The sequence below is a fragment of the Vipera ursinii genome (genome assembly GCF_947247035.1).
Source record: "Vipera ursinii genome assembly, chromosome: 6".
NCBI lineage: Eukaryota > Metazoa > Chordata > Lepidosauria > Squamata > Viperidae > Vipera > Vipera ursinii.
In genome coordinates, this window is record NC_139515.1 from 14,032,125 (window position 1) to 14,050,957 (window position 18,833).

The window sequence follows — 18,833 nt, forward strand, 5'->3', positions numbered from 1 at the left end:
ACAAAAAACAAAACAAAACAAAACAAAAAAGGTAAATACATTTAAGAGCAAGCCATGAGAAAAAGAACAGTATTTTGACATAAGGAAAACACTTTCTACTAATGGCTAACAGGAAAAACAAATGCTGAACATAAAGGCTTTCTTCCTTTGATGTCTCAGTCACTCCCTTCCCCCTCCCAACTCATTAATAACCCTGGATGTTGTATGTGCTTGTTTTGGGATGGAAAAGAATTCACACCCATAATGACATTTTCCAGCTACTGACTGGATCTCCAAACTCGACATTAAACTCTGAAATGTTATTTCTGTTTTCCTCTTAGGTTTTAGAATTGCTTCTTTTTAAAAAAAAAATGTTTTAACTGTTCTAACTTGTAAATATGAAGTGCTTTTAATTCTGCGTGTGACCAGCCATACGCTAAATAAATACATCTAGGTTTCTCAGTATTAATAGAGAGATAATCTCAAGAGAAAAAAGTAGGTACTGAATTATAAACTATCTAGTTTTGTATGTCCATAGAAGCAATTTATATAAATTAACACAGTCATCAATCAACCTTCAAAATTACAGTTGATATTAAGGAACTGTCTCACATTGTTCCATGGGAAAACCAATCCCAGCCACTTCTTATAAATTACAGGTATATACCAAGTATTTTAAGGGGGGAAATTTCTGATAAGTTTCAGAAACCTTCAAGTCAATTCTGTGCATGTTTTCTTCTGGGTATGTTTCTTTGCATTCATGAGGACTCAAATAAAAATGCATAAAATTACACTACATACATTAACATGATGTCGACCTGGTTAACATGATCAATCAACTCTTCATTAGTCGTAGACCAGCATAAGAAGAACAAACAATTAATGCAAACAATAATTGTTAAAGCTGAAAAATATAAAATACGCAAAGTTTTTAAAAAAACATTTTTAAAAGTAGTTTAAACATCTAAAAAAAACCTACAAAAGAGATTTAAAAAACATAAAAATTGCCGGCATCAACTTCCCTCCGCCCTGTGCGTTCCCACAGAGAGGGCCTCCTCAGGGTGCCACCGATCAGAGAATGTCGATTGGTGGCCCCCAGGGGGAGGTCCTTCTCTGTGGGTGCCCCGGATTTATGGAATCGGCTGCCGGTTGAGCTCCGGATGGCGCCTGACCTTCGCTCCTTCCGACGCGATCTGAAGACTTATTTGTTCGAACAAGCCAGCCTGGCCTGATGGGGGATGGGTTGGGATTTTATTGCTGTTTTAAATATATTTACTTATTGTTTTAGCTTGGGCATTTCATTTAATTCTTTTTTAACTTTTGTATCTCTGTACTTTTATATGTTTGCCCTGTTCACCGCCCTGAGTCCTTCGGGAGAAGGGCGGTATACAAATAAAATTATTAAAATTAAATTAATATATGTCTATGGAGATATGGAGGTAGGAACGAAGATGGCAACACCTTTTGAAACAAGCTCAGTAAGTTGCACCAGGCCTGACCGCTTGTGGCTTAACTCAACACCCTCAAAAAGCCACTAAAGGGCAAGAAAAGCACATGGAGCAGTTCCAGCAATATTACTGGTTCACACGAGTAAATATTGTGCCAATTTGTTGCATCTAAGAGAAAACTTCAGACTTTTTTTCTATGCCTCCCCCATTTCCAGCTGTAATTATTTAATGTTTAATGTTTCTGAATCCTCCATGGTCTCTTGTGTTAATACAAATAAATATTCAATAAAACATTATTTCCCAGTTTTCTTTACTTTCTCCTCTGCAAGCAGATGTGATGTTATTTACAGAACTACTGAGTTCTTGACGTTTCTCGCATGATTCACTGCAGATAAGTGTACACTTGAAAAGTCCTTACAGTGAATTCTTAAAGTGCTGGACATGTAATTATGAGAAACTATTCACCAGGATAAATTCTCAATCTTGGTATTCAACAGTGTAAATACATTCTTTCTTCCTTCTTCTTTTTTTTAAAGATTCCCACTTTAAATGAAGAGACAGATATAAGAATTGGCTGGTTTATGCAAATGTGAATGAGATGTGCATAAATACAAAGTCCTTATTAACAGCTTGCATTTATCTCTTAGGTTGTGGGACTCTAAGGCTAAGGGGATAAATGTTTCAACTGAAAAATTAGAAATAAAAAAAATCCTTTCAATTTATTTCTAAAAGTGACATAGGATAGCAGTTGTTGCAGGAGATGACTTAGAATGGTATATCTAGTAAATGTTTTATCCCTTAAAATTCCTTGTCATATAGTCACATAGTACAAAACCCAACACCAGATATTTGAAAGGCTGTTTTGGAAAAGGACATGGTTCGTGATAGTACAACTGGTGTAGTTTTGTTAACTTATTTAAATACATTAAGGTACACTAAGCTCTGTACTTTTCTAATTAACCTATCCTGTTTTCCTGGTGTACTGACAGAATCATAGATGCAGTCTGAAGGTCCAGTCAAACATCAATGTGGGATTCACTAGAGTATCTTTGACAGACAATGATCTAGATTTGAAGTCCTGGCCCATCCCACTGGTTGACAACTCATATAAACCAAACTTTCTTCTGACACATATCCCGATCACTTTTTTTATCTGTCAAGCATCTCTGAATTTAAACATTAATATATTTAAAGTAAAGATGACCTCATTAAGCTTGACTTCTGATTACTATAAGGCAGGGGTGTCAAACTGCCGGCCTTTGGGCCGGATGCGTCATCCGGAACCCTCGCCCACCCCATTGCCGGCAATGGCAAAACCGTCCCGATACATTATGCGACGTCATGTGATGTCGCGAGTTTGACATGTCTGCTATAAGGATACAACCACACTGTTTTCTAGGAAGTGAAGTCCACTCACAAGTTAGGATATAGTTGGCCTTCAGTCTTCTTATTTACACTGAGAGAAAGGTGAGTTTCTCTCTACACGTACTATTCTTTGCAATCATCAAAGCTGTCTGTGGTATGAAATTCTGATACCACACAACTGAACAGTTCTTTAAACCTTCCAAACTAAAGCAAAGATATATTCCTTTTACAAACAGTTTCAATAATGAACTCTCTAGAGGTTATTTATAATGTGAGTCATGCTTTTCACAAGTTATCTGCTATTTTCCAACCGGCAGAAAATGGATGAGTGGCCTATGGATATGTTTGTTTGGGTAGATAGATGTGAAATGGAAGATACTACATCTGTAGTTTCCTACATTTTATTTAGTTTTCAACCACATATATAACCTGACCTTAATTCTATGGCTTAGCTCATGTTCTAGAGCAACTTGTTCCATGTCTGAACTATTATTCTACAATGGATTTAGTAAGTATCCTTCTGCTTAGTCAGCATTTTTAATCTGCAAAATAAATAATATTGGGCTATGTGATGGCTATATATGATTTCACCCATTGTCTGTTTTGGCTCAATTTATTAAACAATTTGTTTTCTGACTATGATGTATTGGTAGTTGGCTAGATTCTACTGTGGTTTGTGGGAGGCTGACATCATGTCTGGATGGTACTGCATAATGACAGGGAAACTGCAAGTATACATATTCATTGGCACCATCAAAATACCAAGATTTCATGAATATTTTAAAAACTGGCAACTAAAGTTCTCTTTTCTAGGTATCAGTTAAGGTCCTCTGTAAAGACCACCCTTAACCAGTCACTCATGCTTACATCCATACAGAAGAATCTACAGATAGATAGTCCTCTACCTACAACAGTAAGTGGGATCAAAGCTCCAATTGTGTTATGGTTGTAAGTCAAGGCACCTATGTAATCTGAAGTAATTTTCCAGGCTTTGTTATGGCAGTTATTAAGTGAACATGGTTGTAGTTAAGCAAACTAGGTAAGTGGATGTGGTGGTTGTTAGAAACCAGCAAAAAACATTACAAGTTATGATCATATGACTGCAAAATGCCACAACTGGTCATAAAGCAGATCTGCCAGACATACGGTCACAGTGGGATGCCTTACAGGCCATAAAACACTTGTGCCATGCCGTCATAACTTCAAACAATTGCAAAATGACCAGTTGTAAGTGCTGGCTGCGGGAATTCTAGAAGTTGAAGCCTGCGTGGCTTAAACACAGAAGCTGAGCAATACTAATCTAAAGAGAATTGTTAGTGAGAGTTATACGTTGTATGAAAATGGAGGAAGTCTTCCATCTGCTGAGGTGGCTTGTTCCATTGTTAAATAGCATTGCCCATTATGACATTTTGCTTATGTCAAACTGAAATCTACTTCCTTGTCAATTAAACCCATTCTTTTGTGTCCTATTTTCTGCAATAACTCTGGACAGTTCTGCCCTGTCTTATAATGCTCTTCAGATGCTTGAAGGGAGTGATCATGTCTGCCTAGAATCTTCTCTTTTCCAAGCCATACTTACTGTAAACACCCATCCATTCCTCCTAGGAAGGAATTTCCATAAGGAGAATAAAGGGGTGGGAACCTTCCGTCAGCTACATTATTGTCACCAGTAGCTTCTGAGAAAAAATGCTAACCAATTTAAGAATAACTATAGTAATAGCACTTAGATTTACAATGCTTTGCAGCCCTCTCTAAGCAGTTTACAGAGTCAGCATATTGCCCCCAACAATCTGGGTCCTCATTTTACCAACCTTGGAAGGATGGAACTCTGTTAACTTATAATTCCCTTCAAATCAGTGGTGGGATTCAGCCGGTTTGCACCACTTCGGCAGAACCGGTAGCTAATTTTTTCTTGCCCAGGCCCAGAATAGACTTCCAGAAGCAGCATCCACATAGAGAACTAGTTGTTCACATATTTGAATCCCACTACTGCTTCAAATTAACACTGAAGGATTGGTATATGAGTGCAGCATTCTTTTTTTCATAAACTTATCCTCAACAAGATGACCAGATGACAATGCCAAGATCATACCTCTTCCTAATCTTTTAGATCATTTGAATTTTAAAAAATGAATGTGAAGTGGGTATACAACAAATTAATGCCACAAGTCTCAAACTTATTTCCAAACATCCTTCTAGGGCCCAGAGAGATCCCACAAACATTTTTAGAAAATAAAATAGTGTGTTTGTTTGCCTTTGGTGACTGACTAGCAAACAATTTGTGACAGATCCATAACATGGTCTCAAAATTCTGAACATGTTAACATCTTTATAGACATATTTTGAAGTGAAGGAAAGGGACTGGATTTCCAGAAATTCCTTTAAGTACAAATGATACAGCTATTATTTTATTAAACTAAGCAGTCCTGTTTTATCTTCATTGCTACTACTGGTGCATATTAAGAAATAAGATGATGTCTTATGAGTGGCTAAACACAGATCTAAGTTGACAATTTTATTTATCTGGAATAAAACCACTTTTCTTTGAATATATTTTAATTTCAAAATGGGAATATACCTGTATAAATAATACTAGAATCAAAATGAAACAATTAAATTGGAAATTAGCTTTGTTTTCCAGAGGAAGACTGTGGTATAGCTTTACACTATCATAAAGTTGATTATGTCAGGTGACTGCTATCATCATACAAAACCTGTTTTCCCCTCAGGAAATTAGATAATCAATCTTTCAGCTGCACAGACAACCAGCCACAAATGGTGCTTCCATTTGTTCATCAAAGATTGCAGAGATAGAGTAATATTTTTAATGCTGTTTTCAAACAATGCCAAACTATTTCAACTACTCCTCAACATACTTACAAGAGAAAAACAAGAAAACAATAATCCTGTTGATCCTCACACTTAATATAGAATTAGAAATATATCACTTTGATATTTCTTATGAATATGCAGTTGTTAGTATTTTATTAAGTAACTTGATCCGGCATTTCCCATGAAAAATATGCTTCATTTAATTTTGTATCAAGTTTCACTATGTATTTAAAGAAAAAATAATAATTTAATTAGTAGATTAAAGATAGCATATTTTACAGGAAGGGAATTTGGAAACACTTCAAAGATTTTAATTTCAAAACTCCCAACTTCGTAAAATCAGTCAAAATCATATTTTTCCTTTAAGACTCTTTACAGGTGGTGTAATAAGTTAAAGACCTATGTACCCCATAACTCATCTAAAGTACTATATAAATAACACTGGAGTTTAGAAATGCATCCCATCCCATTCCTTAATAAGGAAATAAATTCCTATTTTTAAATTGCTTTGTTAAAAAAATAAAGGGTTGGGAAGTTGCATTTATGAATAATGGACTTGAATAATTATGATATTTTACCTACATCAAGCGCCATGAAAGATAACAAGATGTCACAATTTTCTGTTTGGAATATTACAAAGATAAAAAGTCTTAAGAGACATAGTGAGTTAAAAGCATTGGAAGTTCTATAAGCTTGGGAATCAACCAAACGATCATCCTGTAAGAAGAAAGTACAAGTAGTCCTTGACTTACAAGGACCGGGACCAGAATTTCCATTGCCAAGCAAGGCAGTTATTAAGTGAATCATATCTATCATATCTATTACTATCTTTGTTACCATGGTTGTTAAACAAATCTCTGCAGTTGTTAAGTGAATCATTCGATTGTTTAGCAAATATGGCTTGCCCTGTTGTTCGTTGGAAGTTGGCTGGGAAGGTTGCTAATGGTGATCACGGGACATTGTCACTGTCATAAATACATGCTGGTTTCCAAACAACTGAATTTGATCACGTGACTTGGGGATGCTGCAATGGTCATAAGCGTGAAGACCAGTTGTAAGTCCCCTATTTTCAGTACTCTTGTAATTTTGAACTGCAGCTAAATGATTGTAAATCAAGGACTACCTGTAGAATTCCCAGAGAAAAATATATGAGGTGTCATCCATGTTGAGGTTCTTGGAAGATTTTATTTCTTAAGAATACATGAGCAAAATATATGGGCACATTAGTGATCTGATCACCGTCCATCCCCTCTTACTGAAACAATCGTGTACTCCTATGAATCACTAATTCATTACAATGGCAATAGTTCAGGACTGATTCCCAGTAGATTGCACCCAGTAGATCAATTCTAGTTTATTTTTTCTTTATGCAGAGTGGGGAAAAGCTAAAAGGTTTTGGCTTAAGATACACTTATGGTTGGAGAAGATGATCAAAAAACAAATAGAATTTAAACCAGAATTGTTTTTGCTAGGAATGATAGGTCCTAACTATGATAAGGAGAGTGGATATCTAATATTACATGTACTAACAGCAACAAGAATTGTATTTGCCCAAAATTGGAAAAATGAAAACCTACCGACTGAAGAAGTATTAATTAAGAAAATATTTGATTGCGCAGAAATGGATAGACTAACCTAAGAGATTAAAGAGAAAGAACATGCAGTTTACTATAGAACTTGGAATAAATTCTATCAATGGCTAGAAAAAAGAACTAGAGAGAAAGGAATGTGATATGTAATTTTAACTTTATTTTAGCAAGAAAAATACCATGGATTGAAAAATTAACACTGTTTATGATAATTAACTATACTTACTATTGTTAACAATCATTAGTCTTATTACTTTCATGTATTTATATCTACCCAGACAATATGCTGTTTGCCAAATGTTATTGGGGGAAACCCCAACCCCAACCCTGACCCCAACCCCCCTTGTACCCCATCTCTAATTCCTACCCTTTTGCTCCTTCCTTAACCCTATAAAAACAATAAAATCCTTTAAAAATGCTTTCTAGCAACAAGAACAATTCAGTAGAACAAGGAAGAAGTGAGCTTCTTATTCTCTAATCTGTTAAAGCAGTGCTTTAATATCAATCATGTTCTAAGCCAGAGGTCCCCAACCCTGGTTTGTGGCCGGTAGCAGGCTGCGGCCTGTTGGGAACCGAGCATGCAAAGCTGCATTTATGCAAATGATTCACAAATGGCTTCACGACTGCGCAAACCTGCATTTGTGCAACTGGAATGTACCCAGATGAAACCATCCCAGAGAGCCGGAAAGGGTGGGGACCGCCATTCTAGGAGTGTTTGCCTCAATATCACAAATAGCTTTTTTTCAACTCTACATTCTTAAAAATATTTTCTACCAAAAACTGGAAAATGGACTATAAATTAAATCTCTAGTTCTTTCTTTCTGCTTTGAATTCATAACTTGAGCTTAGAAACCACTCAGATTTAGTACCCTAACAACAATTCTACGGAAAATAGCTAAGAGGGTCTTGGAGCTTTGTGAAGAGCTTCAAAAATATGAAAGTTGTGTGTATCATATTATTACTATTACGACTTTGACCAATCAGATATTAATTAAGGCAATTGCTATCTTCCCCAAAGTATAAACAGGAGTTTATACATTACGCATTTGTACACAAAGATGAATAATTTATAAAGCCATTATGCACAATGAATGAATAAATACAGTTTTACTCATATAAACGAAGCCCAATAAATTGAAAGCATACAAATACCTTCCATTTGGAGTTTAAAAAAATGTTTAAGAAACAAAAAGTAAAGGAAGACTATGTTGATACATGGATACAATTGGTAAATAGATTTGAAGAAATCAATTGATTTGAGAAATCTGGATTTTAGCAATAAACAGGAAAGTAAGAATGCATATCATCTCACATAGAGAATCCAATATAAGCATCAGCCTAACTATGGATATTAAGGATCACTTACAAATAGCCCATTCCCAAGTCTTGTAATGGTGCCTTATTGTGCCTGTGGGGGGTGGGGGTGGGGGTCCTGGGAGTGAAAAATGTTGGGAATGCACTTCAAATCCAGGCAACTCTAGCAAAGATCGTCCTGATGATGCCAAACCAAGCAGGCACCTATATCAGGTAACAATGACATTGGATAATGCCGGAGGCCGAGGGTCACTTTAGTGACCACAACAAAGATATTGTTTCATTCTGCATGGGAGAATTCTATGGTAAGCTATTCCTGTATTTCCTCATTTATATTTATACAAAGCAAAGTCTAGGTTACAAGTTGGAATTCATAAAGGAATATATAAGAGATTACAGAAGTTTATACAATGAATGACTGGTGTTTGAAGTGTCATAAAATTATCAAACAATCATACTGTAAAGTATCAAATTTGACAGATTTGCAGCAGCTATAGAGCAATGTGGTAAAATGTGTTTATTGACATAACAGCCAGTACCTTGATTTCAAATCTGCAATCTGCCTGCAATTTAAGTGATGCAATGCATCTGAATGGTTCTGACATATCAGTGCTGCATCAAGTTTAGACAGAACATCCTATATATTTATTGGCACAGCCCAAAATCTCTAAATTACCTTTGTCTTTAGAAAATCTCTGCGGTACGTTAAGACCTTGTTAAAACAAGAGTCTACCAATAAACTGCCTCCAAACATGTATTGCTACAGCAAGTGTTGATTTCTAGTTCGGTAGAATTTGGAAAGGAAACCTTAAGGGGAAAAAGGAGCGCAACAAGTCTTAGCTTTGTGGTTCAGCTTTGCTTGTAGTACCCAACAATCCAACACAGGCGAATTAAACTGAACTTGTGCAATGTCTCCCTTCTTATTGGGTGCTAAGAGTTGACGAGGCTTCTCCTTATTTCAAAAAGAAAAAGGAGTTCTGTTTTTTGTTTTTATCTAGATACCACAAGTGGTTATTTCAATATAATTCTCCTCCATCCTGCTATCACTTAGGGCAGGGGTGTCAAACTCAATTTCATTGAGGTCCGCATCAGCACTGCGGTTGCTCTCAAGGGGCCAGGTGGGTGTGGCCTGGGTGGGCATGGCCTACTGGGTGGGCGTGGCTAGAGTGTGTATGGTCTACTGGGTGGGCGTGGCCAGCTCTACATCGTTCGCATCAAGGGTGCCTATGGGGGCCTGGGCAGGAGTGGGACAGATCTGAGGGTCTCTGGCAGAAGGAGGGTCTCTGGGCCAGGGCCAAGGCAGTGGGGGCCGTTCCCTCATTGTTTCCAGGATGGCTTCGCGGGCCACATGAAACCACTTCGTGGGCCGGATCCAGCCCCCGGGCCTTGTGTTTGACATGTCTGACTTAGGGGAAGTCTACAGATTTCCTATACAACCTATCGCCCTCCACAACATGTGAATGCAGTAGGCAAGTAATATACTTGAATATGGCTTAAAAATTTCAAAGTAGCACTTAGGTCACTTACCACACTGCCTTTTATCAACCAGTTTTTGTATAATCATAGTATCTCTAAAAAGCCTCTTGTTGCGGGTGAAGAAGGACAGTGCAAAAGTTGGGTTGAAACTTAACATTAAGAAAACCAAGATCATGGCATCCGGCCCTCTCAATTCCTGGCAAATAGATGGGGAAGAAATGGAGGTAGTGACAGATTTTATTTTCCTGGGCTCCAAGATCACCACAGATGGGGACTGCAGCCAAGAAATTAAAAGACGCTTACTCCTGGGGAGGAAAGCCATGGCAAATCTAGACAGCACACTAAAAAGCAGAGACATCACCCTGCCAACAAAAGTGCGTATAGTCAAGGCTGTGGTCTTCCCAGTTGCAATGTATGGATGTGAAAGTTGGACCATAAGAAAGGCTGAGCGCCAAAGAATTGAGGCCTTCGAGCTATGGTGCTGGAGAAGACTCCTGCAAGTTCCTTGGACTGCAAGGCGATCAAACCGGTCAGTCCTAGAGGAGATCAACCCTGACTACTCTTTAGAAGGCCAGATCCTGAAGCTAAAACTCAAATACTTTGGCCACCTAATGAGAAGGAAGGACTCACTGGAGAAGAGCCTAATGCTGGGAAAGGTTGAGGGCAAGAGAAGAAGGGGACGACAGAGAATGAGCTGGCTGGATGGAGTCACTGAAGCAGTAGGCGTGAGCCTAGATGGACTCCAGAAGATGGTAGAGGACAGGAAGGCCTGGAGGAACATTGTCCATAGGGTCGCGATGGGTCGGACACGACTTCGCAACTAACAACAACAACAACAAAGTATCTCAATAATCTGCACTTGGATAGGACACCACCAAAAAATGTCAGGGCTGTAGGATCGATGGGGAAAGAGAAAAATTGTCCCAGAAGGCAGCCACGGCAAATTGCTTACATATTACTGCCAAGAAAATTACATGGGTGTGTCCTTATAATTAAGAATTGTGCCTGACTCAAGGGAATCTTTATCGTACAGTTTTTTCATTGCTTTCATGCTATGGCATTTTAATGTTCTTATTTACATTTTCTAAATTTTTATTTACTGTAGTCTTAACTTCTTGGAAACTGTTCTGGGAACCTATTGAGGTATGGAATATAAATTAAACAAGCAAATAAATAAGCAAAAAAGTAATCTATTGATTTGAGATGGCAATCGGACCTGCAAAAGCTTATGCTAATTCCATTATTTAACCAGTAAACTGCTTCACTGAATTCAAGAGGTGGAATTTGTGTTTTTATAAGCAGTGTTGTCCATACACAAAATGATTTTTCTTCTCCGTTTTCAAGCATAAATAATCATATTGTAAGAAAACTATTTTATTACTTCAACAAACTTGGGATGCTGAAGTGAGGCAAAACTTTATTTTTAACTAATGTGTGGGATCACTTTTCTTTTTAAAGAATACCCTGGAGCAATGTCAATTCGTTATCTTTTTGGCAGCTGCTTAAAATTCTAAACCAACAACCACACCATGAAATCCAGACTTTTGCTGATATATAAGTTTTTTCCCAGGCTTCCTGGCCAACATGAACCAATGACTCCAGTAGAAGAACTATGGATTATTCTATCATCTGCCACTTTATCAGTGTTTTTTCAACTAAAGCAACTTAACTGTAACAACCAAATCCAAGGGTGTAAATTGCGGACTGCAAGAAAATTTATGGCAAAGACTAAGTAGGTACTTAAATAAGCTGCAAATATCTAACCTCTCCTGGTAATGTTACAAAAGAAGATAAAGGCATAAGAAAGAATGATGTCTTTCATAAAGTACTCAAGGCAATGACCTCATGACACGTAGAAGTAAACAGAGACAAACTTTATGAGGAGGAGCTGCAGTCAGCCTCAGGCAATGGTGCAGTAAAGAAGCTTTAGAAATTTAGCTCCATTTTAACTTGATCATAAATTTCAATAACATTTTCATTCTGATAATCCAGGTTCATATCACAAATAAATTTACAAACAGAAAAAGATGTTCCCCAACATTCCGGTATGAATATTAAGTTAGTTACTGTTTTGTTATAATATATTAGTAAAGGTAAAGGTAAAGGTTCCCACACACATGCGTGCTAGTCATTTCCAACTCTAGGGGCCGGTGCTCATTTCCGTTTCAAAGCCGAAGAGCCAGCACTTGTCCGAGGACTTCTCTGTGGTCATGTGGCCAGCATGGCTAGATGCCAAAGGTGCACGGAACGCTGTTACCTTCCCACCATAGTGGTCCCTATTTTTCTACTTGCAATTTGATGTGCTTTCGAACTGCTAGGTTGGCAGAAGCTGGGATGAGTAACAGGCACTCACTCTGTTACGCGGCACTCGGGATTCGACCAGCCAAACTGCCGACCTTCTGATTGACAAGCTCAGCGTCCTAACCCACTGAGCCACCGTGTCCCTCTGCCTTTTGGGGGGCGGAGGGATGGTGTTTGGTTTTGTTCTTGTTATCCTGAACAGTACTTATTGTTATTTTCAGGGCATGTCCCTCTGTTGCGGACAAAGGTTATCCTGTGATTGGAAAACTCTTAAGTTTACATTGAAACTACAAAGTAATCCTGTCAAGCCTTTAAATCCATTTTTCCCCTTTTCTTCATATCATGGATAATTCGTTGATAAATAGCTAGAGCAAATAGATATCCATGGTGAGGGTGTCAAACAAGCCAGGAAGACAGGCTTCAACTAACCCAGGACACCGAGTTCTCTCTCCTCACATCCGTTACCTGCTTTTTTTTTGAACTTTATTATTTAAGGATTATTATTTAAGCTCCAAAGACCCCTGGTTTCTCTGTGATTAATATGACAACATGCCAAACCTATCCTTACAAATTACTAACAAGAAACTTTAATAGAGGTTATGTTTATAAATCTTAGCGGTCTGTTAGAACCAATTACTTTACAATGATAATTATTTTTTATAATTTCACTATATTACAATTTTAAGTTGCAACAGGTATTCAACCTTGACTACTCTCAAAAAAACCAAGCAGGCTTGGATTTATGTTAGTACTTCAATGCAAGATCAGCAGGAAATCCAAGGTCAACTGAGAATTTTTTTTTAAAAAAAAAAACCCATTTCAGTATTGCTAGCAAAAAAAAAGATACAGGGATATATCCATATAATCGGCAAGAGACAGCTTTACCTCAAAACATTCTTTACTTTTACCCTTAAATGTCTAAATTAAAAACAATATTTTGATAGTACATCAAGAACAATATTCCTACTTATGATAGGGAATACTTGCTAAGACACTAGGCACTTTCTGTGCTGAACCAATGACCTTTAGACTAAAATCTTAAAGAAAAGCTATTTGAACTGAAGAAAGAAGTTCACTTTTGACAACAAGGAGCAAAGAACCAATGTCACATTAATTAAAAGTATATTACACTCTCATCATTAGACTTCCTCATTAAGTGGTTTCTTAATTGCTGTAAAGCTTTGACTACAGCTTTTTTAGCTACAGGAACACTCTTGGTCCTTAATTTAGATAAATGTTGCAGACTAACCAGCAGACTAACTGGGTTTCTTTCTTTCTTTCTTTCTGCTTAGGTATGATTTTTCAAGGCTTTACATCAGCGGCCCTCAACTTTTTGGGTATCAGGGACTGGTTCCATGGAGAGAGGTTTTTCTGCAGAATGGAGGGGGCGTGGTTTCCCGTGCTTCCTGCATCCCATGGATGGGCCTTTGCTTGTTTGTGTGGCCCGGTTTCTGGAATGCTGCTCACCGGTGCCGGTCCATGGACTGGGGGCTGGGGAGCCCCGCTTTACATTATTTGGTGAGAATAGTCACAAATGGTTCAAAGATATTATGGAAATATATAATGGAGAATATTCAATTAACCTATTGCAAATTAAAACATGCATCAGCCCCAAAGCAAGATTTCCATTCCAGCATGGCTTTTTAACTCTAAGGACTTCCTTGGTTGATGTTAACAGAGAAACTGATCCAATCCACTGAGTTTATAAATAATATCACTAAAAGAGCATTCCTTACCTTGTTATAGTACTGCACTTGGACAGAATGCCACTGCCCATCACTAACCCCTCCTGGAACAAATGGTGCAACTGTTGTGGTGGTTTCTCCTGAAAAATAGCATGGAAGAGAGAGAGAGAGAAAGAGAGAGAGAGAGAGGGAGAGAGAAAAGAGTTCATCTTAAAAGTTCCATTTTTAAAACATTTGTTTTTGCAATTAACCACGATGTTAATTATATTTAGTACAACAAGCAGCTAAATATATTAAACAAAATATTAAATAGATTAATACCAAATATTTCAAAGGTAAATCCATTGTACATACTGCATGTATGCATATACTGTACATTGTTCCCTCAATATATGTAGGAATTAAGACAACATATGACAAAGCCTTTCAACCGAACCATTCAAGATAGTTTGCATGAAGTTAAATACTTGGATTAGAAAGGGAATGTAGAAAAATAATAATAAAAAGAACAATTACATAGATAAAAACAGCTTGAAAACCATGCTGAGTCTGGAGGATTAAAGACCTCTTGGAACAAAAAGAGTCATTAGCTTAAGTTTCGGTGTGACCTTTTCCTGAATGCTAGCCATCTCCATCTCCATCACTTTCAGAATAACAGAGAATAAAGGGATTTGTCTCCAGAAACAAAGATATAGAGACAATACAGAGAGCATTGTACATGACAAGGTATTATTTAGTTCAGGGGTTTTCAAAGTTTTTTGAGTTATGAAAGCTGTTAAATGGGGGTGGGGTGGAAATCCCAGGATTCATGATCAGGAGCAAAGTTTTAGTGATAGAAAATGGACTTTGTTTGAGTGAAATTTTTCTCCATCCTATTCTAGTGACTCCATGGAACATTTGAAAAACCCTACTTTGGATAACCAGGAACCAAGCCATATAAAGCTAAATAGGTAAAACTCTGCCAATTCATCCATACTGGAATAGAAATTTAGCAACTTCCCAGTAATGAATGTGCACTAACATCTTTGCAGATATACATCCCATATCACACAGTCCCATGTCACAATAACATTGCGACTAAATGGATGAAATCAAGTACATTAGCCTAAACTGGGCAAAAATAATTGTAGGCTATATCTCTTAAAAGAGCTTCCAGAGTCAAATATATATTTAGAATTTACTTCCAACCTGCAAACCACTTTTTCAGGGGGACTGTTACAAATTGATTACAATTGGAGGAATGTAAATACAAGACATTAGTGGGCATATAAAATCACACTTAGAAAAGCATTTTCTGCCACTTGAATTCCACTTACAATTAATGACAATAATAACATTAGCTATAGACTGCCATAAACAAGGTTAACAGCAACAACAAACAAATCATGGCAACTATAAGTACATATCCATACACACATTATACTTTTCTAAGGTGTCTTTGTGCTGTAGCAATTGTTCTTCCTCAAACATTAGCAAAGGAATGAAAACAAATCATATGCAAAATGTAAACATTTAGGATAAATAGAGAAAGTGAAAACAGCTGTAAATTGACAAAAGGTATATGAATCTCTGTGGGGTTTCTTCAGGCTGGAATCTAACAAGAATGTCAGATAAAGTGCTAGGGGGAACAATGAAAACATTTTTTTCTTCTCAGAAAATTACAGAAGTTCTACCCCTGCATTGAATGTCATGGCTTCCTTTCTTTTACATTGAAATGTCTTTTAAAGATTGGATCTGATAAAGAACAAGGTGCCAGATTAGTTATGCAGACTAGTACAACCAGCCCAGTGACTATTCACTGCTTCTCTGAGGTAATAGCAAAACAAATATCTACAGGAAAAGTACACAAGGACCTGTCAAAATGGGCAGATTGGATTTATCGTGAGTGACTAGCTGGACAAAAATTTCCACTAAAGTAGAATAAGAAAAGAAAAAAAAATGGTTAAGACCAACGATGTTACAATAAACCTCTCTGTATTTCCACAGTATTCAAAATGCAAACATTTACTTCAGTTTGACACACACACCTGCTTGGTTCTTACAGAAAGGTGTTCAACGGAGAAAGGAACACAAACATTGCCTTTCCTTAAAGATGGTGAGTATACACTTCTGTGTTGTCTTTGTGAGCATTTCAAAAGGAACACCCACTATTCTTTTTCCGAGAAGCATTTTGCATCTGAATAGAAGTGAAAGTACTTTCAAAAGAGGAAACCCTAATATTCCTTAATATAGTTTTTTTCCTTAATGCTACCTCACAAAAACATGTTTCTTTCCCCCAAATCCGTTATAATGCCTGAATGCCTGTTTGCAGCTGTAATTATTCAAATGCAACATGAGCCCATAGAAGCTATTATTATTGAGAGCTTTAGCGATTGTTAGATTTGTGCAGTCTAAAATATGTTCTATTTTCACATAAATAATCTCTTGATTACCACTGAGTTGGATTTTTTCTTATAAATTTTATTTCCAAACTTATAATACAAACTTCAACAGAAGAAGAGGGAAACAATCAAGTAAAAACAAGACAAACAATGGAGTTGAATTTTTAATCTATATTTGCATGTGAATTAAAAGTAAATATGTACAGTATGCCCCACATTTTCTCAATGAGTAATTAAGGGGGAAAACACTCCTAAGTCACCTTAAGTAATAGATTACAGTAATTACTGATATATGAGTATGAACAATAGTATCTATGTTTAAAAGAGCAATTAAATGGAGCTGAAACAAACATTGCAATGTGCAATGAAATATCCTGTGCCACCATGTTGGCTGAAAGAATTACTGTAGCAGGGTCAAATAAAGACACACTCAATTTCAGCTCAGTTGTTGGCAACTTCATGGACAGATCCATGTTGTTTTCTTGATAACAGCAGAACAGTACTTTGCCAGAGCTTCTTACCGTACCAATGTCTCCAAAAATTTCTCTGATCTGACCTGGGTTTGCTTCTTGAAATAAGTTATGGTCAGTTACATGCTTCTACTTTGATGTTTTATAAACTCTGGAGCATGGTTATTATTACTAAATTTATCTTCTGATCAGAACATTTATTACATTCCAGATCTAGGTATGTTTCTTTCTAACATTGTTTCATAAATGGGATTTTTCATAAAACAAACATATATAATAATCATAATCATAATAGTAAAGTTGGAAGGGACATTGGAGGTCATCTAGTCCAACCCTCTGCTCAGGCAGGAAACCCTATACCATTTCAGACAAATGGCTGTCCAGTCTCTTCTTAAAAACTTCCAGTGTTGGAGCATTTACAGCTTCTGGTGGCAGGTTGTTCCACTGGTTAATTGTCCTAACTGTCAGGAAGTTTCTCCTTAGTTCTAGGTTGCTTCTCTCCTTGCCTAGTTTCCATCTGTTGCTTCTTGTCCTGCTTTCAGGTGCTTTGGAGAATAGCTTGGCTCCCTCTTCTTTGTGGCAGCCCCTCAAATATTGGAACACTGCTATCATGTCACCCCTCACCATTCTCTTCGTTAAACTAGACATACCCAATTCCAACAGCCGTTCCTTATATGTTTTAGCCTCCAGTCCCCTGATCATCTTTGTTGCTCTTCTCTGTACTCTTTCTAGAGTCTCAACATCTTTTTTACATTGTGGTGAACAAAACTGGATGCAGTATTCCAAGTGTGGCCTTACCAAGGCATTGTTGCCCCAGGAATTCATAAAATGGTCTTTCTTTCTTTCTTTCTTTCTTTCTTTCTTTCTTTCTTTCTTTCTTTCTTTCTTTCTTTTGTTCGTTCGTTCTTTCTTTTCTCTCTCTCTGTCTCTTTCTTTTTCTTTCCCTTTCCTCTTTTCCAAACTAAACCTACCTGTAATGGGGGACTCTAACAAAGGGAGAGCAATTGATTTGAGATTTTATTTACAAAACAAAAATCTTTAAACAATTTTGTCAAGCAAAAATTTCAGTATTAACAAGATTTAAATTATCTTTTGGGATATTATATTTACCATGCAGCTGAATGCATTTTTACTTGGAAGTGAATCTAAAGTTTATTCCTAGGTCAGTGTCCACAGAACTGCAATCTGAGCCCGTAAACAGAACAGAGTTTGTCCTGAATCCACATGCACAAAATTAGGCTACTATTTATGGTTTCACATAGATTAAAATAGATTACATTTTGTCACACATTCTATTTTCGAGTGAATAATTTAAGGTTCACACTCCTGGTTCATGTACGTGCATGCATGTCAAAATGTCTGTCTTCCAAGCAACTTGAGTTTTCAACTGATTCCTAAAGAAAACTGGGAGTTTCCATACTTTACAAAATTGAGCACTTGTAACTCAATAGTGTAACAGCAGAGAGTATCAATACTATAATAATGAATAGCAAATCTGTAACTTTTAATACATCTTGGACAACAGGAATATTGAGACTGGGTACATTTCAGATTCAGTGTTGAAATATATGAGCCACTCACATAGCACTTGGCATAAGCATCTTTTCCTGTAATATTACAGCTGCCCGTCACAACCCCGAGTAATTATATCTTTAGTTTAAGAAGTTGCAGATGGGTGCCTAGTGAGTTTTTATACACATTCCAAAACACTTTTTAACCTTGGAATCCGAAGTATGGCACTGTTCTAGCACACATATGCATGAATTAAATAGGCCATAATTTAGTACTATAGGATCAGTTATACTTTATTTTTTTAAAAAAAAATAACAATCATCAGTGATTACACTTAATATTAGGGTCCATTAAGATGTCATTGCTAACAACATGGATCTTGAAAACAAAAGCATTTGAAATGAAATTTTATTTTCTATAGGGCAGTGGCCTTAGGATAGAAACTGCATGATGAATATCATGATATAATGTCATGAATATG

At 36.9% G+C, this 18,833-nt stretch overlaps 1 protein-coding gene across 2 annotated transcripts in view; it reads right to left on the minus strand.

Annotated features, from left to right (window-relative positions):
• CELSR1 (cadherin EGF LAG seven-pass G-type receptor 1) overlaps window positions 1–18,833 on the minus strand; it is a 171,270-nt gene that overhangs the window by 74,950 nt on the left and 77,487 nt on the right. For both annotated transcript variants that reach the window (XM_083365097.1, XM_083365098.1), the window contains exon 5: window positions 14,041–14,129. In XM_083365097.1, coding sequence (XP_083221223.1) covers window positions 14,041–14,129 — 89 coding nt within the window. The remainder of the gene's footprint in view (window positions 1–14,040; window positions 14,130–18,833) is intronic.